The 25,000-nt window shown below is 36.0% G+C and overlaps 1 protein-coding gene across 1 annotated transcript in view; it reads right to left on the reverse strand.

Annotated features, from left to right (window-relative positions):
- Nucleotides 1-25,000, reverse strand: part of LOC138042919 (centrosomal protein of 290 kDa-like) — a 91,942-nt gene that overhangs the window by 16,829 nt on the left and 50,113 nt on the right. Inside the window, 8 exon segments of the mRNA XM_068888984.1 lie at nucleotides 274-363; nucleotides 1,331-1,462; nucleotides 3,193-3,283; nucleotides 3,370-3,563; nucleotides 4,689-4,844; nucleotides 23,103-23,219; nucleotides 24,175-24,282; nucleotides 24,627-24,698. Of these exon segments, the coding sequence (XP_068745085.1) occupies nucleotides 274-363; nucleotides 1,331-1,462; nucleotides 3,193-3,283; nucleotides 3,370-3,563; nucleotides 4,689-4,844; nucleotides 23,103-23,219; nucleotides 24,175-24,282; nucleotides 24,627-24,698 (960 nt within the window).

A 25,000-nucleotide genomic window follows, 5' to 3' on the forward strand; every position in this document is an offset into this window, starting at 1 on the left:
TTAATCCCCTTTAATTTCATGTGATTTAATTTGGTATACAATCCTTCAAATTAGGGAGCGCTCTCTTTAAGACTTAATAAAGTCGTCGTCGCGTTGACATCACGGTTATCATCATCAGCTGAATCATCGCTATTGTTGTAGTAGTTCAATTCCATGGTCTAAAACTGATCCATGGTTCGTAAATATGATACTCCGTTTCACGTTCAAATGAGTTGCATATTTTTGTCCATCCCGTTCTCTACTCTCCCTGTTAAAAGAATCACATCTCCTGACCTCTTTCGCTTCTAACAACTGTTTCTGCAGAGACTGGCTTCTTTGATATAAGTCACGGTACATGTCTGCGTCGGCTCTATCCACAGAACGCTGAAAAACACAAGGAAACGAAAATCAAGTACGCTGGAGTAATTTCACACTAAGTTTTATTGTTAGTGGTGATTTGTCGCTGGTTTGATGTTAATCACCGCTCTTGTAAAGATCAAGCTAAACTAAATGTCCTTTTGAGATCTTTTGAGATGAAAGAAACGAGAACCTGGGGTTTGCCAAACAAGATAATAGAAAGCGTGTATATGAGCGACTTTCGTATGACCTTGAAAAAGTGTTCGCAATTTGTTTCACGGACCAATGTTTGGCAAGATTAAAACAAAGCTTCTCTTTATTCCCGCCAAGGAAACTCCTAATATGGGCAGTGAACAGTTCGATTGCCCAATCACATTACTGCATTTCAAATAACGTCAAAGCAAAATGCCGATCGCTTTCCAGAAAGTTCCATGGAGAGATGACGTTGTTTGCATTCGCGTTCGCTCGTTTGTTTTTGCTCGATAAGCCAATTAAATGTTTTGAGTTGTTGTTTTCGTTCTGTTTTTACATTTATTTTTCAAGGTCATACGAAAGTCGCTTTATCGCAAATTGGTCACTAATGAACGTTAATAAAGCAATACTTTAAGCCCCTCCTTTCTGGAACAGGCGAAAAGCGTGTTTTTGGTTACAACAAGTCACGTGAAAGAAGGGAAGTTACTTGATAACTGTAGCTAACAGGCAAGAAATAAGATAAAAATTAAATAAGTTCCTTCTTACTTTTGGCAAAACGCAAACTCCTTTTTTTCTTGCCATTTGTTATCAATGCGATGCCAAATCCCTCAATTATTTTGGGCCCCAAGTGACAAGCCACCTCGGCTTTTCATCAGACGGAGACCACTCTAAGATGGACATGGCTGGCTCGAGAGGAGTCCTTCTAACAGAGAGTACTTTTTTGAAGCGAGATCGCTTACGTGAGAAACAAATCTTTCCCATTTGTCGCAATTGCGATGTTGAATATGGGTGACAGGTATACCTGTTCAGTCGTGCGTTCAGCAAGGTCACGCTCTAATGCATCAATGTATTCTCTTTGCTGTCTGTTCCTCAGTTCCAGCGCTTCCATTTGCTTGTCGTGTCCGAGAACTTTCTGTCGTCGCAACTCTTGGTTCTATCACAAACAAAACGAATGAATATTCATAAATTACTGAAAGAGTGAGAAAGTGAAACTGCACTGCCGGCGCCACCCTGTCAACCAGGCTGAATTTTTTTGAAAAAAGAAAACTCTTGAGCTGCGTTGTTGATGGTAACAAAAATAAATAATTAATCAACAATATTTGTAAAAAGCTTTTAAATACAAAGCAATGTATGGCGTTCTTTTCCAAATTGAAGCTTAATTATCTCTGAAAAATGCGTGGCTACCTATCTCTTTTTGGATACCAAGAGTACTTGCTGAGTTCAAAAATATCCCAATATTGGTGAGCACCACCAATAGAAAACCTGACTATTTTGAGATGCGCAGGACGTATGCGCAGTAACAATAGTAGGCACCGTCCTTAAACACGAGATGGTTCTTAGCTACGAACGGAAACCGGAAGTGAACATTTTGCAAGCCAAGACACTAGTCTCTATCAAATTTTTGATGTAATTATATTAAATAATTACGATAGTACGCGCACTCTCATTGGTCAATAGCTGTGTTTAGATGAGAGTATGTAAACACGGCTGTGACATCACACGAAGTTTGATTGGTTATGTGTTGTTGCGTTTTGATTGGCTGGTAGGAAATAAGAGCGTGTATTAAGAAAACAAATTAAGAAGGAGAACAGCTCACTTCCGGTTGCCGTCCGTGGCAAAAAGACAAAACATCTCGCGTGCTTAAACTCCCTAATAATTAAGGAGTTTAAACTTGCGACGTTTTTCAACCGGAAGTGCGCTGTTTTCCCTTTTCACTTTTCTGTTCACTACCACCTTTATATTGTTAAGTATCTTTCCACCATTAGAGATGATTAGGTTAAAAATCTGGGAGACACTACCGTCCTGGCATGCGAAATTTTCATTTTCGGTTGCCTTCCGCGGCTCAAAAACGTCGGGTGCTTAAACGGCCTATGTGATACAACACTGACGCTAATATTATGAACATTACATATACCATTAGGCCAATATTCCACCAATTTCTCTGCTTTATTTTATAGAGAAGTTTTTCATGGACAGCATCTTTACTTCACCCGTTTTAAAATGGTTCAAATTTTTCAAAATGTAATACCGACGTTTCTGCAAAACTGTCTTTGTCAGGGTAGTAAACGGAAAATGATTTGAAAATAGGGTTTAGTAATTAATGCAAACGCGCGAACGCGTGCCAGTCCATTACAAGCGTGTGACTTAAAAAAGTAAAGTCCAAATTCCCACACTTGTAATGGACTAGCACGCGCGGCTTTTATGTCAACACGTTCGTGCGTGCGCATTAGTTTGTATACGCGATTTTCAAATCATTTTCCGATTACTACCATGTCAAACGCAGGTTTGCCGAAACGTCGGTATTAAATTTTCAATTTACAGCGTTTTAATATTTAATTACCTTTGAAAAATGCGTGGTTACCCTTAATTGTCTTTTTGGATTTTAATAACACTATTTAAGATCTGCTTTTCCCGCATGTTTATAAACCGGAAGAAATACCTTTGAATTAGTAGGCACCGTCCTTTAGCTCCCTAACAACAGTGATTTAAATCCTCATTTAGTGTAGTATCCACCCGGGGAATCTTAACGATAAAAATCGCTTTGAGAATTATGCATGTATCAGATAAACAACAGTTAATCGATAAAAAATTTCTTACATTTATCCTTTGTGAATTATTATGGCTATTATTTACCACCACATCAAGCTCTAACAAGCACAATACCTCTTGTTCCAACTTGAATATACTGTGTTTAAGGTCCTGTACAACTTCGTTAGTGGCAAGTGGCGGTTCACCAACCCCACCTTTGAGAGAGCTAAAAGATAAAGGAAAATATATCGATTCCAACATTGGGAATGCAAAAACTTGGAAGCAATGTCAACGGAAATAAACATTGCGCACCTTTTTAACCGGCTGTGAAGACCAGCTTTGTCTTTTTCAGCCCTATTGACGGCTTCTCTTAACATAGTGATGGTTTTCTCCGCTTTCTCCAGCTCTCTTGCTTTCTCCGCTAGTTTTCCTCTCAATGTCTCCACTTTTTGTTGCCATTTTTTGTTGTCTTCCCACCGAGCCACGCCTTCACTCACTACAGCAGCCTGGAGCAAAACACAATTGCAAATAAAAAAAGATGCATTTAGCAATAATGCCTTCGAGATACTCGGGAAAACAATTCTCGGTGATCCTTACAGAAATCGAGCCTGTAATCTTCCGGGCCACTTCCCGAGTAAGAGAATCTTACATTAATGGTAACTTAGGCCGCCGTCAATGTACTGCAAGAAAAGGTTTCCACAAGATCTTACCCTTTAATTTTGATTTAAAGGTTTGGTTTCCTTCAGCATAAACTTATAATGTTAAGACTTTTTTGGACGGGCGAAATTCAAAGCTCGGTTGTTTTAATCAGTTCTTGAACAACTGGGCCCTCAGAACTAGTTCGGACGTTCTCCCACTGAGCTAAATGGGACTCATGGGAGCTCAGGCCATTACACCACTATTACATATCCAGAAATGCCCGAAATTAGATTTCAACAAGCGTCGCAGTGTCCCTTTACTATTCTACCCAACTTCAACATCACTCGTGTATCGGAAGATACGTACAATTAGCGTCCTCAAGTAAGGATAAACAGCTGTCAGTATTTACCCAAGCCGAAAATAACGCTAACCTTTACCCTTACCATATTGTTGGAAATACGTAGCAAAGGCCTAGACTTTAAGGGACACTTCGTGTTGGATGTCAAAATTGGGCGTGCATTTGTTGGCACAAGTGTTACACAACGTTCAGGTAACAAGCGTGCAGCTGCACTGCTTATACTGAAATTGCCGAAATGTGGCATTCTTGTAAATTTATGTATTCCTGGACTGAGACGGGAAAGTAACTTTAACCCAGGTAAACAAATGAAGAAATGAATTTATCAATGGTGGTCATGGCTTGGAGATACTCGGGAAAACAAAAACACGCAGTGCTCCTTACAGGGCGGGTCGAGCGTATGACACAAGAAAAATCTTTTTAATGGCGAGATAATATAAGACTTATTAAACAAAGTGCTGTGTACAACATAAGCTGGATCTCAAAACAGATCGGTCTCTGAAAGCGTCGCCACAAAAGCCCAACAAGAGAGTATCCCGCTTCTTGTTTACAGCCAATCAGCTTTGATGCATAGTATAGGTGGTTTCCCTGTTGTCCGGATAAAAATATCGCCACGTTACCCGCGCAGCAATCTTACCCTATCTTCTTTGATCACCTCTTCCACCACAGGTTTTTCAGTATCATGTCCATCAACACCCTCTTCCGCACTCTTCGCCTTTTGCTGCTTAAGTTTGTCTTGTAGCACTTTGACTTTGTCACGTAGTTTTTCCAACTCTAAATGTTCTTCAGCGTGCTAAAGGTTAACAGACAAATAATTCAAATTGTTATACGACTATTTCCGTGAGCGGACAAGATGAACCAAAACCCGCGCTATGATTGGCTACCCGAGCGGGCCAGATAGAGCTAACTGCCCGCTCGGGATTTCTTGTTTGGTCCCGCAAGATCAGAGATTATTTTTTTGGTCAAGATGGCTGGATATTGGCCTTGTTCGTTTCGGTCCATAAACACGCAAAAAAAGAACTTGGCCAATATCCAGCCATCTTGACCTCACCCTTGGTCAATAACCCATATACATAAAAAATTCCTGGTAGACAGTTACGGACATCGATCTTTGCAAAAGAATGTGTTTTAACAAAACGAACAAGCGAGACTTTCGAGCAGAAGAGTTTGTGAAAAATATCGTACAAAACCTTAAAGCGCCGAGGTACTCACTAATATCATTAGCACGGTTTATTTATTTGTATCTTTTTTTTTTGGACTTTGGAAAAATAGACGGTGAGTTAAGTTCAGTATAGGGTATAGGGAATCTTTGTTTACATTTTTTGCCTCATTAGCACGAGGCTATCGTTTTCCAATCAACTACGGCAGCTGTGATTGCCAAAACCCACACTCACTCTCTTGGGGGTCAAAACGCACGAATTCTATAGGGGTCAAAACGCACGAATTCTATAGGGGTAAAAACGCACGAATTCTATAGGGGTACAAAGGCACATTCTGCAACCATTAGGGGTAAAAACGCACAAATCCAATTAAGCCCGCTAAATGCACTTGCTACAAGTGGGGGTATAATTGCACTTTTTAAAAAACCTAAAATAATATCTCATATAATAGTATAATGAGTTGCCAAGAACTGCATAAAGAACTTGTCAATATGGAAGAAGTGGTCTGTCCATTTTGTAATAAGCAAATCTCGAAACATACGAAAGAAATTGAGCAATGCTGCAGTCAACCTGATATAGTGAATGATAACAATATGCTAGTTTGTAAAAAATGTGGGTTGGTTAATGGCTATAAACAACTTATAGAATTTGTTGATTTTCACTCAAATAAGCATAGATTTCATCGTAAAAGTGTTTACCAAAGAAAATATCATATCAAAAACATTATCAATAACATTGCCATTAAAAATGGTTTCCAGATTTCTGTAAAAAATATGGATAAAATAATTCGAATTTTTGCGGCTATCGGGGAAGTTGTGAAAGATGTTAACATTGATAGAAAGCGTATGATTAACATAAATTTCATTTTAAAACAAATATTTAAAATGCTTGATCTTCCTTTTGAAAAGGTCAAGACGAGTAAATCCAAAAAGACACTTCAATCATATGAACGGTATTGGAAAGACATCCTGTCATTGGCATCAGACCGAATTAATGAAATAGTTAAGGAATGAATTTGTCATTGTATTTAGCGTAGAACTTGTCAACACTAGGACAAACATCAGTCACAAAATCATCTACATTTTTTAATTCTGTGTGAAACGATGGTTGAAAATCACCGCTTCTCAACATGTCTTTTATTGAATTCAATAGATGTTGATAACTTTGGTATGCATATGTGCAATTTTGTATTTTAAGATCCAGTGATTGGAAATCCATGTAAGACTTGATTAACAAAGCACAAGTGCTGATAGCTACAAGGGCTATACCTCCTGTCACCACAGCCGAAACCAAACCACCTGCTCCAGTTAGAACAGAAATACTATTACCTATCAATTTAAATCTTTTGAACCGTTTTACAGCCTGTTTGTAAGCCCAACACTTTCTATGGTATGCCTTATAATAGCTCTTTAGTTCGTCGACCTGATCTTCTGAGAGTTTGTCTGAAATATGGTTCCAGCTAAATATTCTCTTTTTTCGATCTGCCATATATATGGTCTAGATTGTTAATCGTCGGCATAGACAATATAGTATACCACTGACTTGACCACAAAAAGGTGATCTTTTAATCAGTTTAGTTGTGTATTTTTCTGAAATAGCATAAGTGTAACCTCTACCGAGCTTATGGTGGTCATAAAACCTCCCGGAAGCATCATGTAATACACTATGTGAATTTAATATATCAATCCAACCGAAGATCTTTTCAAGTAACCATGTTAGACAGCCACTACCTGGTCCAAGAAGACCAATTTCACCATCATTGAGTTCAAGAATCTCATTCATAGACATGTCTCTTTTAAAATAGAAACAGTGCAGGTATTGATAAACAAGTGCTGATTTTAATATTTTGTCATTAATGCATGGATGTTTTTCTTTTGCTTCTTGAAAACTATATTCCACAAATCGTAATAAATTGTCGATATACATATATATTGAGTCATATATTTTGAAAATCCACATCACAAATCGAAATGATTTTGAATGAATCTGAACATATTTTTCAATTCATCATCAGACAGAGATTTAGCCCAAACGGCAAAAGCATATAAATCCATTTTACAGAAATTTATAGCAACGCCATTATCATGAACCTGACATCCAATGAATATTTCTTGTGCTGAACCTGTAAGAGTAGCAGAAATTGTTTCTGTTTTAATCGGAGTCACTGTTGAAACACCTCTAAAAAGTTCCATATTTGTCTGATTAACACGGATCGTCCACACCTCGATATCACCAGAGAGACTCGTCAAAGAAGGCATATTAAGTCGGCCATTTGATGATGAACCAAAATCGATATAGACTGCACCATCTCCCCATGGTATATGCATACCGAATCTGACGGCTCCACGCCCCCATTGAAACTGAGATTGATTGGTTATTGCTTTTGTATTGACAACCAGTATTACTGTACATTTGTTACCAGAACTACCCGCTATTTCAGAAACATCAAATGATTTTTTTTCCAAATAGTCATCACTACCATCGAAACGTATGAAAAAACGTTTTTTCAATGAATCCCTCAGAAGAAGAGGCTTTTTTGAATTGGTTTGTTGTGAAAAATCGATATTATTCACAGGATCAATCCATGAACTAACTCTATCATTTGAATCGGCTGTGACTACTGATAAAGCTGGAATTAATGCAATGCTGATTTTGTCTAACACTGGTATACCAGGTAGACTGTTCGAAATAATAAAAGTCGATCTGTCTAACTTCAAATCGAGTTGTTTTTTTATGACAACATGGTTATCTTCCGTAGCAGCCTTAACGACGAGATTTTTGTCAGTTTCTATATGTCCATCATCATTTACTGAAAGTTGAGCTTGAGCTTGATAGGTAAAATCATCATCAGAGTGATAGTCAATGGTGTATTCAATTCTGTCACCATTGTCGTCAAGAAGATGTGTACCATCTAAATTTTTTGCATACAATGTCATATACTGTTGCAGTAGATAATTCAATTGATCAGTAATGTTTTGTAATGTATAAGGTAAACATAAGATCTTACGCCATCCCCATCGTCATCATCAAAATTTATTCGTATGTTTGTTATGTTTTCAAAATATCGATTGATATTGACAGTAAGTATTTTGCTTGTTGAAAAATCTATGTCATAAAATACACTAGCGTCTCCATAAAAAGTTATATCGTGATTCGACTCTGATGGATAATTTTTTTTAGCATAAATTTTTATTTTATCAATATAAATTTTAGTAAATGTTAGAGGTACTGTTCTAGAAATATTGAAATCACAACCCAGTGATGATTCTGAAGTGGTTCCATAGGCGTAAGACGGTAATATCTTATCAAATAACCCTAAAATTTTATTACCATTCATATTGATTGGTACATGCATTCGAAATTGATCATTTACAACTTCATAAGCCAATTCATAATCATAAATTGTGAAATCAAGGTTGTTTTTGGATTCGCCTTTTATACCGTAAATCAGGACATACAAGGGTAAAAGAGTTGGGCTTCGATTGTCATAAGTTGATTGAACAGTTACATATAACCGTCTTCCAATAGTTGGTGAAGAACCATCTGGTGATAAGTTCATAATAAAGCGATAATATTTATACTCTGTGTTGGTTTTGACTGTTGTGGTTCTATCAGTGTTCATGTTCAATTTTTCAAAAGTAACCTGAAATGAATTAAACTCCACATCAAAACCAGTTTTTTGGAAATATATTTCTAAACACAAAGTATATTTATCGCTGTAATTGTCGCGTATCAGTTTGAATAGATTAAAATCGAATCGTCCTTTGAACAGACTTGAACCATCTGTTGCCTTTTGAACCTTAAATGAAAATGCTTTTTTGTTGTTTTTATGTGGTGAGTCATTATAGTCGATTAAATTGGCATCCTGTATTCCATAATCTTCTGTAAATTCCCCATCATCCATAGCATATTTCAGCACATTTTTTCTGTTTGTGTGAGTAGTTATGTGACTCTTCACTATTTCGTCGTCTACATATTTCTTATTTTTTTCTATTTGTTCGTCTGTATATTTATTGTTTTCGGTACTTATAGTCGAAAAAGCGTCATTTACTTGCTTCAAAGTTATGGCATCTTGATTATGTGTGGCGTTTCCGAGATTTATTATTCGTTGATTGTTCATGTCTAGAACAGAAGTCATTACACCGCTTCCATCCAATTTCAATGTTTTTCCAACCTCGGAATCGACATAAGCTTTCTTTGTCACATCTCTAGCACCGGTTGGTTGTCCGCAATTTATTATTTTATTCAAAGACATATCCAAATTTCCAGTCATTTTAGAGGATCCGTCTAAACGAAGTGAATCTAAAAATAATCGATCAACGTAACCTTTTCCAGTGGCATCATTTCTACCTGTTGGATTAGCAAGATTGACGATCTTTTTTTGTGACATATTTAAATTTCCAGTCATGTCCTGCGAACCATCACGGAGCACAACCTGATTTGTATTGGGTTTGGTTGATAAACCAGTTTGTAATTGGTGTTTTGTAACAGCGTCAGAATTGCCAGTGCCTTCAGCAAGATTGCTGATTTTATTATTTCCAAAGTCAAAATTACTAGTTACGGAAATACTTCCATCTTTTTTCAAATAATTAGCCAGCTCCGTTTTATCGGCTTTGAAATTCAAAGAGCTGTCAACGTAAAATTTATTAGAAGCATCTGAATGTAGTATCGGGTCTTTCACTCCGAAGATTCTTTGATTTTTCATGTCGATTGGATTTTGCAATTCTATTTTACCATCGTCAGTATTGAGCACCATGTAAAAACTATGCAAATGCGCACTACTGACAGCGTCACTCTGGCCATGTCTAGCAGGTGCAATGTTTTCTACACGTCTGTTATCCATATTAAGGGCGCCAGTCATTTTATTGCTCCCATCTATTTTCAAACACCCAGAAACCTCTTTATCAACATAACTCTTGGTGCTCGCGTCATTATTTGTTTGTGGTGAATCTAAATTTCTCAGTTTTTTATTCTGCATATCATAATCACCGTCATCAGTAAGTTTAAAACCAACACCAGGCAATCCTTTTACTATTTCAACAACTTTTTCATGTGAAAATGTGTCTTCAGGTAATTTACCATTGGAGTAACTCATATATATAATTGGTTTATATTTTTTCATCAAAATTCTTCTTTACTCGTTTCTTAGGTTTGTCAATATATATGAAACTAAAAGGGTCTCTGGTTGCTCTCTCGTACAATTGTTTAGAGACATTGTTTTCACGACATATGAGACTTTTTTCATTATTGCTCGGAAAATCATAAATGGCAAAATGTGAGCAGTTTAATCTAATATCTTTTGGTGTCTTATAGTAGCTTTGACTCAAATATATGGCACAGCAGTTTTTATGTCTCCCCTGTATAAAATAGTCAACTAATGGTTTTTGGTTTTTATCACATACGAAATCGTCGAATATCACAATTTTTTGATTGTCACCATTGAGATTTTTTACAGGAATTATTTTATCATTGCTTGCTTCAATGATATCATAACCAGCTTCATCACTAATTGGTTCGAAATCATCCATGAGATTCTGATACTTTGACTGCTCTAAGTTTTTTGCATAAAGGTATATTTTATCAAAATACAACAGATTGTAAATCATATGCATCAGTGTGTTTGTTTTTCCCGAACCAGAAGGTCCACAAATGAGCATGCGGAAGCATCGATCAGGCATAAAATCATGTAGTTGTGTGAAGTTTGTGACAACATCGTCGCCAGTATCATAATTAGGTATCTTCATTTATATTAAATCGTTACATTGTTTCGATAAAATGATGTAGTTAAACATGGTGTTCAACATGGTGTTCAACACGGTGTAAAACGCTATTTTTTATATATGAATTTCCATTTTATGTAACGTAACAATATAACAATAAATGAGTTTACTTAAGTGGAAAGAACTCGCAAAGAGTAAATCTGAATTAGGGGATAAGATCAATTATGTCCATAATGCAATTACAAAACATGATATCGATCAGAAGACCAGTCAACAGGGATTTTCAAAAGTATTCAAACCAATTACAAGTAAATTAGATGATGTTATCGATAGTAATCAGGTTTTAAGGTTGCCAAGGAAAAAGACCACTGAAGAAAGGAGAAGTTCCTGATTACGGCATTGATATAGAGGATGAAGTTCCAGATATGAATCTTGGTGATCTATTTGAACAACCTGTTTTGCCACAGCAAGAAAAACAACTGGTGCCAAAACCGCCAACATATGAAGAATCTTTACAAGATCTTCTGGAAGGAAAAAAAGAGATGTATGTTGATCCTAAGTACTTTCCTGAAGAACCAGAATTACCACCAGAATATGATGATGACGATGCGATCGATTATGGAATGGATGAAGAAGATATGGAAAATGAGATATTAGGTGATCTTGGTATACCAAATTATGATTCTGTTGAAAAGGTAATAAATCAACAAGAAATGACTGAACGAAAAAACAAAAAATATCTCAATAAGATTGTCAATGCGGCTAAATTTAAAAGAAATCAATTGAAAGCCTACAAAGGAAACGTTACAAAGCAATACAAAAGTGGGAATATAACGGAAGCTGATAGGCAAGAGGAAAACAAAAGAGTGGATCGCGCTATGAGAACTCTGAATGAATACATAAAACATTATCAAAATAAAATGGAAACAATGAAAGGTTCTGGTAGGAAAAAACAAAAAGGTGGCAATGTGATATTTTTAACAAACCGAAATAACTCATAAAAAAATTGGATTTAATCATTGGTGAGATATTGGCTGGTAATACAAGCATTGACATGCGAAATATGGGTGTTTCTATATTGGACGCATTATTAAAAATGACAACAATTAACAAATCACAATATGGTAAATTATACAAACAATATTTCCAAATTTAATGTAACTTCATTATATAATGGAACGAGAGATAGTTTTATCATCTTACAGTGTGAAAATAAAGGGGATAATAAACCAGAAGATTTTACAACAAATTTCACCAGACCTGTAACTCTAGACAATAATAAGCAATACGTTATCGGTCTTAACAGAGTCATTAACATGTCATTCACTTGGTTCAATGTCAATGCTGGGTACAAAAATCAATTAATCAAATCCATCTACGATAATGGTTCAACTTTTAAGGACATTACCTTTCCAGCTGGGGTATGGAATTATACGGACTTTGACAGACATATTAAAAATGTGACGAAAACTGGTGATACGTATCCGATGACTCTTGAATTCAACGAAACAACATTCAGAGTCACGGTTACATTAGCTGCAAATTACCAACTCGATTTAAGAGCAAGTAATTTTAATGACCTGATCGGTTTTGATAAAAAGATATTAGCAAGTGGAACGCATATTGGACCAAGAGTGCCGAATCTCAGTCAAGACACAGACGTACTCAATATTCATTGCGATTTGGTCAACGAAAGTTTAGTTGACGGTGAAGAAACAGACATTATTTATTCATTCTCAACCAGTGTACTAAAACCAAGTTACTCCTTCACCCTCGAACCACAAAGAGTTACATTTAATCCTGTGAACAAAACTACAATTTCATCAATCAGAATCATGATAACAGATGGAAAAAGAAGATTAGTGGATCTAAATGGAGCAGATACGTCTTTTTCACTAATTCTAAAAAGTATCTAATGTAAAAGTATAATGAAACCGTATGAATTTAAGAGGTTTTACCATCCAAAACTTGGTAAATTTGTATTTCAACACAAAGGGTCTGGACTTATCGTTGACAATATTTTCAAACCGTTAAAGAGTGTGGCATCATCTGTTTTCAAGAAATTTGCAAAGCCATTAGCGAAGAAGGCGTTAGAATCAGGAGTATCACATGCTGGTGATAAAATTGGTAAGGCGGCGGCAGAAAAGTCAGGAGACCTAATAATGAAAAAATTAGCAAATTTGAGAAAAGGAGCTACAACACAAAGTGCAATTGTTCCATCCTCTCCCATTAAACAGCAAGAAGAAAGCGCTGACATGATACTAAATAGATTGATATCAGGATCTGGAAGAAGGCGTAGATTTTTCAAATAAATAACATGACAGCAAAATTATATAATACAATAGTATAAATGGCTTTTAGAACAAGTGAATTATTGCAAAGAAATGAGTTAGTGCGATTTCAACTTGATGATGTAATCCGAGCCCCAGGTAACGGTCAACATCAAGAAAAGAACGGTTATAGATTCACCATCAACGACCGGAGTTCTTTCTATGATTGGTACAATGCTTATTTCGAGGTTCAATTCCAGTTACAAAAAACAGCAGATGGAGCCGGTTACGCAGCAGCCGATAGAATAACGGTGATAAACGGATCTCATTCATTGATCGCTCATATGATGATTAAAAGTGCTGGGAAAATTGTTTATGACACTGACAATCTACATAAGGTCACTTTTGTGAAGAATCTGTTGGAATATTCTGATGATTACTCAAGAAGCGTAGCTAAAAACAGTTTTTGGTATTTAGACACAGATGGTACGACAGCCAATACTAATTCAGGATATGAATCTAGAAAAGTGCTTACACAAGCTACCAACAATGATGGAACGGGAGGAGCAAAAAATGTGAATTTGATCATACCTCTCAATCGTTACAGTTTTTTTGAAGAGTTGCAGGATAAAATGTTGGTTCCGATGCAGTTACAATTCAATTTGAATCTCCAGAACGACAATGAACTCATCAATATGGCAGCAGGAACAGATGCCGGCAGAGTAGTTTTGAACAGATTTCTACTATGGGTTCCAAAATTAACACCAAAAGACAGTATGTACGACAAATTTGTAAGCTCTTTCATGAAAGAACACAAATGGACATATCAGCGTGAACTATATGCAGTGTCAGCACCTGCTAGAGTCGGTGGTTTTTTTCAGATTTCTTCCAGTATTGACAATGTCAAAGCAATTTTTGTTTATCTACAACGGGCTAAAACCAGAGTTGCAACTCAAAATCCATATATACTTGATACCTTCAAACTGAATGAAGCAAACGCAAACAGTTATTTAACAACATGCAGACTCGAATATGGCAATGGTGTTTTCTACCCAGAAACAGAATATGACAGTGAAAGCAAAGTGAGAATGTTCAATGATCTGATGTCTTATGCAATGCGAAAAAATGATTACAACACCGGAACCCAGTTGAATCTTGCTAATTATAACAGCCTGTATCCACTAATCTATTTCGATCTGTCATATCAGGCAGAGAAAGTAACAAGAGACCCTAAACAGTTGATTTTCAGGTATAAAATAAGTGCCAATAGTGCAGCAGATTTCAATGTCCAGGAAGATGTAATGTACTAATAGGCGGTTGTTCTTTACAAGGTTGGTACTGAATTGGTGATAGTTTAAGCCCGCAACTGAAACAGTAATATGAAATCAAGTGAATGACTCCTATTTATTTACAATCGGAATTATATAACATATATTATATGACTAAACTTCATGAAATCAACGTAAGACTTTCAGATAATCAAAAAAAGAATCTGAGTGATGCTTACCATAAAAGGGAAACAATTGTTCTAAGACTGACAAATGATTCTCTTAATGGAAACGACACTCTTTATGTTCCAGCAATGGTGAAAAAAAGATTGCAAAAAAATCGACAATTGAACAAAGGAATGGACATTAAGCTTGCTAAGACCAATATCAGAAAACAAGTAGGCGGAAGTCTTTTGAGCACCGTATTGTCACTTGGTATGAGAGCTCTTCCAGCAATTGGTAAAACCCTTGGGTTGAGTGCTCTTGGTGGTTTAGCAGAAGCCGGAGCTAAAAAATTGTTAGGATCTGGTCAAAAAGGTGGTGCGATGCCATTACCCATGATGATACCTTTCAATGCAATCAATCAACTGATGCCATATCTGAATATGTTTACAACCAAACAGCAAAGAGACATAATGAATGCGGCTCAAACAGGATCTGGCGTTAAAATAACACCGACCAAAACACAATCAGGTGGATTTTTAGGCACTCTGTTAGCTAGCATTGGAATTCCTTTGGCTTTGAATCTTGTCAAAAAGCTAACGGGAAGAGGAGCACCTAGAATTGGAATGCCCCCTCCATTTTATAGTTATCCGCCATATGTGACTGGTAATGGTAGAAAAAAAAAAACATCCTCAACCAAAAAAGGAAAAGGGTTACTATTGGGAAAAAACAGTCCATTCAATGGCATACCCATTTTGGGGGCAATATTGTGAAACCAAAATTTCACAAAAACATACCTATGTCCAATCACGATCTGAAAAAATGGTGTAAATATTTAAACATACCAATCAATGATGTACTGTCAAGAGATGAAAAAGTTCCACATAACCATAAACAGGCGTTATTTATTTACAATCTGGAACCAGCTTATATGTCAGGATCTCACTGGGTAGCCACTTATGTTAAGGATAATGTAATAAATTATTTTGATTCGTTTGGTATGCCACCTTTTCAAGAGATTGTGAGTCATGCCAAAAAGAAAAATCTGACTTTGTTACATCAAAACAATCAGATACAAAACATACAAACAACAACTTGTGGGTATTTCTGTTTATACTTTTTAAATGAAATGAATAAGGGTAATTCGTATTATGATTTATTACAAGTGTTCGACATAAATGATACAATGAAAAATGAGAGATTTATCCAACATTATTTCAGAAATATCTAACTTATATATATTATGAAATCATATTGTGTAAAACAGAAAAAGGTAACCGAATGTGTTGAACCTTCAGGTTACAAAACAGCCAAAAATGGTAGACTAATGTTCTTTTGCACTTGTGCTGAATGTGGTATTACAAAGACCAAATTTGTTAAAAAACAGGGAAACTAAACAGCCCGTTGGGAGCGGGCTTACTCAGTGATATCGCTAATACAGGAACAGAATTATTTTTAACTAAAGGAGTACCTTATCTTGGCAAAAAAGCCGTTGAAATGGGTAGATATTATGGTTCCGAATTAATGAGAGATCCAAAATTGCAGAAAAAAGCAATCGATTATGGTTTGAGAAAAATGAATCCTCTACTTCATAAAGTCGGATCTGAAGCTCTCAATCAATTGTCGACAAAAATAAGACCAAATAAAAAATACACAACAAACAGAAAAGATCTTGATGGTGGTGCTCTTGATATTCACAAAGCTATTGGTAAATTACCAAAACCAAAAGGCGGATGGACATTACCTGGGCATCATTACACCGGACCGTATAATGATTTAGAAAATCAACTGAAGTATGACCCAAAAACTGGTCAAATATTGGAAATATATGATATGCCCACTGGAAAAACTGATGCAATAGCAATGCAACACGATGTTGATTATTCCGTCTGCAAGGATGATAGGAAATGTAAAAACAAAGCAGATAGGAAAATGGTTCAAGCTTTAGACAACGTACCGTATAATGAAAGACAATGGGGGCATTGGTTGGCAAGAAATGTTATCAATACAAAGCAGAAACTAGGTCTTGGAGTTTCAAAAAACGGAAAAAGCCGTCGGGTAACTGGCAAGAAAAATTAGCAGATGAATTACATGCATCTATAAGACGCAACTTTACTCGGCGGCGTGTAATCGTAAATCATATTGACGAAATATGGGCAAGTGATCTAGTTGAAATGCAACAGTTTAGCAAATGGAATAAAGGTTATCGGTATCTTCTCATGGTTATTGATGTTTTCAGCAAATACGGTTGGATTGTCCCATTGAAGGATAAGAAAGGTGAATCTGTCACTGAAGCATTTAAAACAATATTCAGGGAAGGCAGAAGACCACAATATTTATGGGTTGATAAGGGAAAGGAGTTCTATAACAAACACTTGAAGGACTTGTTAGACAAAAATGGGATACATATGTACTCCACTGAAAATGAAGAGAAATCCTCAGTGGTCGAAAGATGGAATAGAACAATCAAGTCCAAAATGTGGAAGCAGTTCACAGTTCAAGGTAATACAATGTATCTCGATATGCTGTCCAAACTAGTGAAACAGTATAATAATACAAAACATTCAAGCATAAAGATGACACCTGCAGAAGCTAGCAAAAAGAGCAATGAAGGAACCGTTTACTTCAATCTATATGGTGATATGGAGCCATTAAAACAGAAACCTAAATTCAAAACAGGTGACCAGGTTCGAATATCCAAGTATAAACGGAATGTGTTCGATAAAGGATATACTCCAAACTGGACCGAAGAAGTGTTTACAGTTGATAAGATCCAATACACTAATCCAATAACATACAAACTAAAAGATCTCAGAGGTGAAGAGATACAAGGCAGTTTTTATGAACCTGAATTATTAAAAGCAAAGCAGGATATTTTCCGTATTGACAAAGTGATCAGAAGAGACTATAAAAAGAAACAAGCTTTGGTAAAATGGAAGGGATACAGTGATGAATTCAACAGTTGGATACCATTGAAAGACATTGAAAACATATGAATTGTGGTCGAACAAACGCGCATAAAGACTTATAAAAAAATAAAAATATATACTTATATTATATGGACAAGTTTGAAAATGAAGAAAAGTTTGGTTTCTATTATGAGAGCGATCAAGACTCTGGTTCAGATTCCGATTGGACGCCATCGCAAGAAAGTATATCTGAAGAAAGCTGCTCAAGTTCGCAAGAATCTGAGTCGTCACAAGACAGTGATGAATCTGTATAAAAACAGAATAAAAACATATAGTATATGAAAAAATATTCAGACAGACAAAAATACAAGTTGATCATTTGGTATTATTTATTGAATGACATCAAAGAAAATGACATAGAAAACGTGCTAAAAGAAAGATACCCAGAATACAAAATAGATTGGAAGGCGATGAGTGAAAGAATATCTTGGGCAGCAATGCGTAAGTATGCACGAAAAATGTATCCATGGATAATACAAACAAAAAATGAAGACGGAGTGATTTTTCATCTTCCTTTTGAATATTTGTGTGAGTTATAAGTATATGTTCAAAGGATCAGAAATAGTGAGAACATTATGTTTGAGAAAATTGGTTGTTGAAGCAATATGCGACATAATGGTCGGAAACGCCAGTTACATGCATTTTGTTCGAACAATGGAAATGCCAATGATCAGACATGCATTGAAAACAGGCGTACCAAAAAAAGAAATCCTGAAAATATTCAACAAGGTGGATGCCAAAATGATGTTTTTGTACAGAGAGTTCGAAAGATACGTAAATTTTCTGGCTCCATTGAAAATGGTGCAAGAAAATATATAAATAAAAAATATATAGTAATATAATATGGAAGATCAAAGACCAGTTGGCCGACCAAGATTTTATACTGAAGAAGAAAGAAAACGAAATAAAAACGATTATATGCTCCATAAAGAGTGGTATTGCAAAATATGCAACAATGGTAAAAATTACACTCTTGCGGGCAAACATTGCCATCTAAAAACAAAAAAACATTTAAAAAATTCATTTACATATAATACGGGTTATATTTATGATAAACATGAAAACAGCAGCAATTGATTTATTTATATCACTTCTCTTTACACAGTTAAATACATACTCCTGTATGTGTTAAACTATAAACGCACCATATTTTTATTTAAAGAATTGTTTCCTATATAAAATATATAGTTATGAAAAATAATATCTCAAGTAATGGTAATAATAGCATGAACAAAAAATTAATATACGAAAAAATCAGAGTTTCACTCAATCGATACAGAAGACAAGAAATCAGAATGGCTGGTTCATTCACAAAGAAAAATTCATCATTTTCAAGACTGTTTGAACAGCGAATTGATAAAATTGGTGGAAGGCGCGTGCGTGTTTCTGTCACAGTGTTTGTCACTATCAGGGATTTGCATAAAGACAGAGACATGAAAAGATTATTTGGTCCATTTGACACAGTTGTACCGAAATTGAGTCTTGAAGACATGTACAAATTCTTCATGTACACATTATTGACCAGCAATTTCACATTGTTGTCAGCTGATGTGATTACAGAAATAGGTGGCAGAGTGATAACATATAATCCACAATTTTTTGCTCATCATTTCATGGCTGGTTTGAAGTTGGAATCATATTTGTTGAGCAATCAAAGAAAACCAAAATCATATGGCTCTGATAGTTTGTGCTTGATTATGTTTGGGATCAAGTACGAGGTAAAAGAGGTTTTAAAACATACGATTATAACAAATTGAAAAACGAGATCTTCAAATATTGTGCAGATCCACCCAGAATGACAACAAAAGAATTGATTGATTGGGCCAAAAATTGCCATCCAAATGTGTCAATACACGCATATGATAGCACATACAGGAAATTCAAATCACATACCAGAAAGAACAATTGTGATGTTTCACTTGTTTATATTGTCAAAGACCATCATTGTTATCCTATCACAGACGAAAAATTGAAACTTACTGCAGCCAAAGCAAACCAAGGAGGCTGTAGTGACTTATTAAAATACATGACAGACATGAAATTGTCCAGAAATCACGAATATGTGTATAAACTGGACAAATTTGATGACTTGTATGAATTAGACAAAAAAGACAACATTATTGTTTTGCCCGAAGATGTTAAAATGATGCAAGCCATTGATGCATGCATAAATTCCACCTGTTATTATGTGGAATACTTGCATTGGAACAATAATGGGATATTGGATGGTTTCATAGATCATAGGAACAACATGTTTCTCTTGAATGACGAATATGACATCAGAAAATCCATCTGTGATCATCTGCTTGGTTTGTATAAAACTCATGACTTTATGTGGGTTAATCAAACTTACACAGGATTGGCTTCGGCTCTGTTCAAACAATTGTGTGGTTATTTGCCACAATCGACATACAATGTGCATACTCGTGAAATGCTTGATGATTTTTATCCGAGGGCATTGCAATGGTGCACAACTGAAGACATTCCTGATGATGTTGTCAACATTGATATATCCAAATCGTATCCAAATGTTCTGCTCAACAATGGTATGCCAATCCCAGTTTACAGCATTCATGATGTAGTAGAGCCATTTTATTGCAAAAGCGATCTTAATAAATGTGGTGAATTTTATATTGAAGAAACCATATTGTACAATTATAAAACACCTTTGAAAATTGAAGCTGGGTTTTACAGCAACGCTTTGGTGTCATATTTGGTTGATGAACTGAATATGTCTTCCAAGCAGATTAAATACAAAATTGTTTCCAAGAAAGCTCTTAAGCCTGACACATTCAAGCCGTTTTTGAAACATGTATTCGAAACATTTTCAGAAGACAAAGCCAAACGATTGGCAAACAGTTTCATTGGTGATCTTGGAAGGAAATACAACAAGACGAATACAGGTTTCACTTGTGTTGAGTATGACACAGCAATGGCTTGTTGGACTCAAGGTATCAAAGACGGGCGCAATATCATAATCGACAGCTACAATGAAATTTACTTGATCAAAGAACAAAAATGCGAACGGTTGTTTTCAGACCATACAAGTGTAAACAGATTTGTTGTTTCTCAAGCAATATTGAAGTGTTTGGAGCTTATTCGTAAATGCTATGGTGAAAAAAGTGCGTTATATGCTTACAATACAGATGGCATATTTATTACCAATCCAAATATCATATTGGAGAACAAAAAAGATGTTGTGTTTGACATCAAGAATATCGGTCAAGCATATATCACTGACAGTCCACTATGCTACTTTGAGCGCCATTACAGAGAAAACATGGATTTTGAATGTTATAAAGCAGTGGAAGGCAAAGGTTGCATGTATAATGGTCAAGCTGGTTCTGGCAAAACGACCAAATTGTGTAAAATGGTAATGAAAACTGATAAGCCAATTGTGTTAAGTTTTACAAATAAGGCTGTCCAGAATGTCAAAGACAGATTGAGAAAAATGGGATGCGATTCTAGTAAACCGTTTGAAGGATTACCGGTTAAGATGAGTAGCAAAAACAAAAACTTTCGGTCATATGTTGAAGAAATTAAAACACGTGCAGAAAAAAACAAAATTGATCCCGACGCTATTTGTCATACATTTGATTCTTATTTTTGTGAATGGAATGGCATGACAACAGAAACAAATCTCAAGAGTTTGAAAGACAAAACAGTCTTTGTGGAAGAATTTTCAATGGTACCAAACAAGTGGATGACATTAATTTACAAAGCCTTCTTGTTGTATGGCATCAAGGTTTACATGTTTGGAGATCCGAATCAATGTTCTCCTGTTGAATCTGGCAGTAAAATATGTTATGACTATCTCGAATCTGTATCTGTCAGACAAATGTGCCCGCAAAATGTGACTTTGGAATATATCGAGGATTCATGCCGCTATGACAAAAAAACACACGTTGTGCTCAATGGATTCTTGAAAAAGGGGAAAATGGCAAAAAACTTCTCTATGACACGAAAATTGTACAAAAATATATGTTATTTAAACAAAACCAGAATTCAAGTAAATACACGTTGTTGTGATAAGTTTGTGGAAGGCAAAGAATACGAATTGGTTGAGTTTATGTACAATGACAAAAAGGAAACGTATAAAGTATGTGCTGAAATGCCTGTTATTGCAACTGACAACATCAAGGAACATAAAATATTCAATACAATGGAGTTTTTGGTGGAAGGTGTATCAGAAGATTGTTTTTGGATCAATGGAGAAGAGTTTGACTTAAAAACATTTTCTCGGTGTTTCATTCCAAGTTTTTGTGTAACCGCTCATAAATGCCAAGGAGCAGATATTGATGAACCTTACAACATTTATGATGTCAATAGAATGGACAAAAAACTATTGTACACTGCTTTATCAAGAACAACCAAATTCGAATATATTCATCTTGACAACACTGAATTGAACAATAAATATGTAGAACGTAAAATGCCGTTTTTAGAATTGACCAATGCCAAATTCAACAGTCTGTATAGTGAAGGCAAAATATACAAAGTGCTTGTTGACGACAAGGTTTACATTGGATCAACGTGCGAGGATTTGGCAACACGATTAAATCGACACCTGAAGGACCGCAAAAGCCAATTATATAAATACAGGAAGAAAAAGCCTGTGATTGAACTGATCATTAAAGCGCCAACAAACGACAAAAAAAGTTTGGAAAAAATAGAAAATGCTTACATTCAAGATTATGCTGAAAAATGTGGTGAATTATTGCTAAACGTAAAAGCAAATCCATTAAAACCAAAAAAGATTCAATTCAAGGTACAAATGGAAAATCAAAAACAGTTAGAGGAGCGTATTGCTAAATTGGATGTTAAAATAAAAATAAAAGACAATGAAAATGATAAGTATCTATATTTCGACAATGTGATCTTTGGTAAGCGATATAAGACAATGGCAAGATATATTAACAATGATAAAGAAGCTGCTCTTGAACAGATCAGTGAGAAAAAACGTAAGTTGATTGAAGAATTGACAATACATTTTGACTAATTTTAATTTTTTGTGCAATTATGCCCCTTTGGGGCTCGATTGGATTTTCTTTGTGCGTTTTGACCCCCAGTATTTACAGTGCGTTTTTACCCCTAATGGTTGCAGAATGTGCCTTTTTACCCCTATAGAATTCGTGCGTTTTTACCCCTATAGAATTCGTGCGTTTTGACCCCTATAGAATTCGTGCGTTTTGACCCCCAAGAGAGTGAGTGTGGGTTTTGGCAATCACAGCTGCCGTAGTCAATCAGCCAAGAATAAAGTATAATGAAAGTGCGTTGCATAATGAGCTCTCTCTGAGAATTTCAGTTGAACACGAAACACCAGATTATGTCTTGGCAATGATGCTTTGAAAATTTAAAATGTTACAAAGAATGTCAAGGATCATTAGCTCTTTTTGCCATCGTCCCAGTGATCCGGCGACCTGCGAATGAATCTCACACGCAATACATGCATATATTAAAGAAAAAAATATCATTCAGCCAAAAACAACAACATAATATTACCGTGTTCTTTTCGGATCTTAATTCCTGCTCTTTTTTCTCCAACTGTTCTTGCACAGTCTCCAAATCCTTTAGTTCCCTCCCAAGTTTTAATAGGGCAGCGTCTTTCTTAGAAAGATCCTTTAAAAAAAAAAAAAGGGTGTTAGAATTCCAAGATCATCCAAAATTCATCTCATTGGAAGAAGCAATCCGCCATAGGCTTGAGTTTAGTCTACATGCATGGCACTTGGTATATCCTTTATCACTTAATACAGTACAGATGGTCCTCTAACCATAAAGAATCATGGCATTCGGATATGACTAGAAATACAAGTAGTTAGAAGCACTCTTCTCCCTTATTTCAACGTCACACGTGTCTGGAAACACAGCATGATAATTCCCTAAACTCTGCTCCTGGAATGAAGATAAAAGGCTGGATTTACCCTAACCTAAAAGGGATGGCATTTTTCACGCATTTTGAGACCCGCATGGTGGAAGAATTGCGGTCAGAGAAGATAAAAACTGATCCTGAATTGAGAAGCACAGTTCCCAAGGATTGTTAGCAATAGCCGCCATATAGATTGCCGAAAAAAGTAATGAAATGTACTTGTCACTACAGAGACTCGATTTTCCATAGTAATAAGTAAATTGTCAGATCAATTGTACTCGAGATAACGAGTAAAATGTCAAAAAAGAATCGGAGGTCCTGTTGCATCTTGTGCTCCGTTCAAAATTGAAAATTCTGATAATAACGACAACACGTCACTTGAAAAGTCGCAAGCTTATATAGCCAAAAATGAGTTTACGTATCGAGAGTAAAATCAACTCAACCAGACTAAATCAAGGCGGATCAAGTCAAATGTTATATATCTTTTTAAGAACAGGCAAAAACCGCATAGCCCGGAGAAAAACTTACCCGAGCAGGGTAGAGAACCAACAAACTCGACCCGCATATGACGGCGAGTTCGGGATTCGACCCAGTGCACACTGGTGGAAGACTAGCGGTCTGAAACTGAGCCAGCCCTGCCCTCTTATACTAAAGGAGTTAAACCTAGTAATGGCACCAAGGAAAAAAGGCCGTAAATATCAGTTGCACCTGCTTTAACTTGTCCTTTTCATCCAGCAAGGTAGTTTCCTTGTCTCTTTGTTTCTTGAGCTCTTTCTTTAGTTTCTCCATTCTTTCTTGTAACTCTTCTATGCGCCCCTAACAATAAGAAAATACAACAATTGCTTTATACGCTCAGAGGTTCTTTTTAAAATGAAAATAGCCAAAAAGTGAAAAGTTTTCATTTTCATTGGTTTCTCCTTGTGGGCTGGGTCACTGCAACAGCTCATGCTAATCAGTGTACGTGGCTTCGTAAAGCAGCCAATCACAGAGGACCCGTTCCTGTACCCTGGACTCAACGCTCACATCGTGTGCACGGGTTCTTTTACATCCCACAGTTTATGATCAATTTTACGAGAGTGAAGAAAACAGTTTGTTTTCACTATCAAAAGCATTGAGAGCAAACTAAGAATAAAAAGAAAATGAGGCTACTAGAAGCAAACCTGCAGTCCAGTGGTCTCTTTGTCTACAATATGTTGTACATTGGCTTGCTGCTCCGCCCGTCTTGCATGAGCCTGGAAAATAAAGCAACAAGAAAATTGACACATTACAACATCTAGTTTCATACAGTTGCATTTTCATATTTGCGGTAATTTGTAAACGTCGTTTTCCCCCCCCCCCCCCCCCTAGGAGTTATTGTGACTCAATGGATAGAGCTTCCGACCGACCGGTGTTACGGAGGTCGTCAGTTCAAATCCTGCCAAAGACTCTGATTTTTCCGTTGTCGTTTTATTTCGCCCGATGCCAAGAAACTAGTTATCTTATCATCCTTTTCACGGACGCATTACATCAGCCAGAAAATAATCAATCAATCAAT

This window comes from Montipora capricornis, chromosome 3 (assembly GCF_036669925.1).
Source record: "Montipora capricornis isolate CH-2021 chromosome 3, ASM3666992v2, whole genome shotgun sequence".
NCBI lineage: Eukaryota > Metazoa > Cnidaria > Anthozoa > Scleractinia > Acroporidae > Montipora > Montipora capricornis.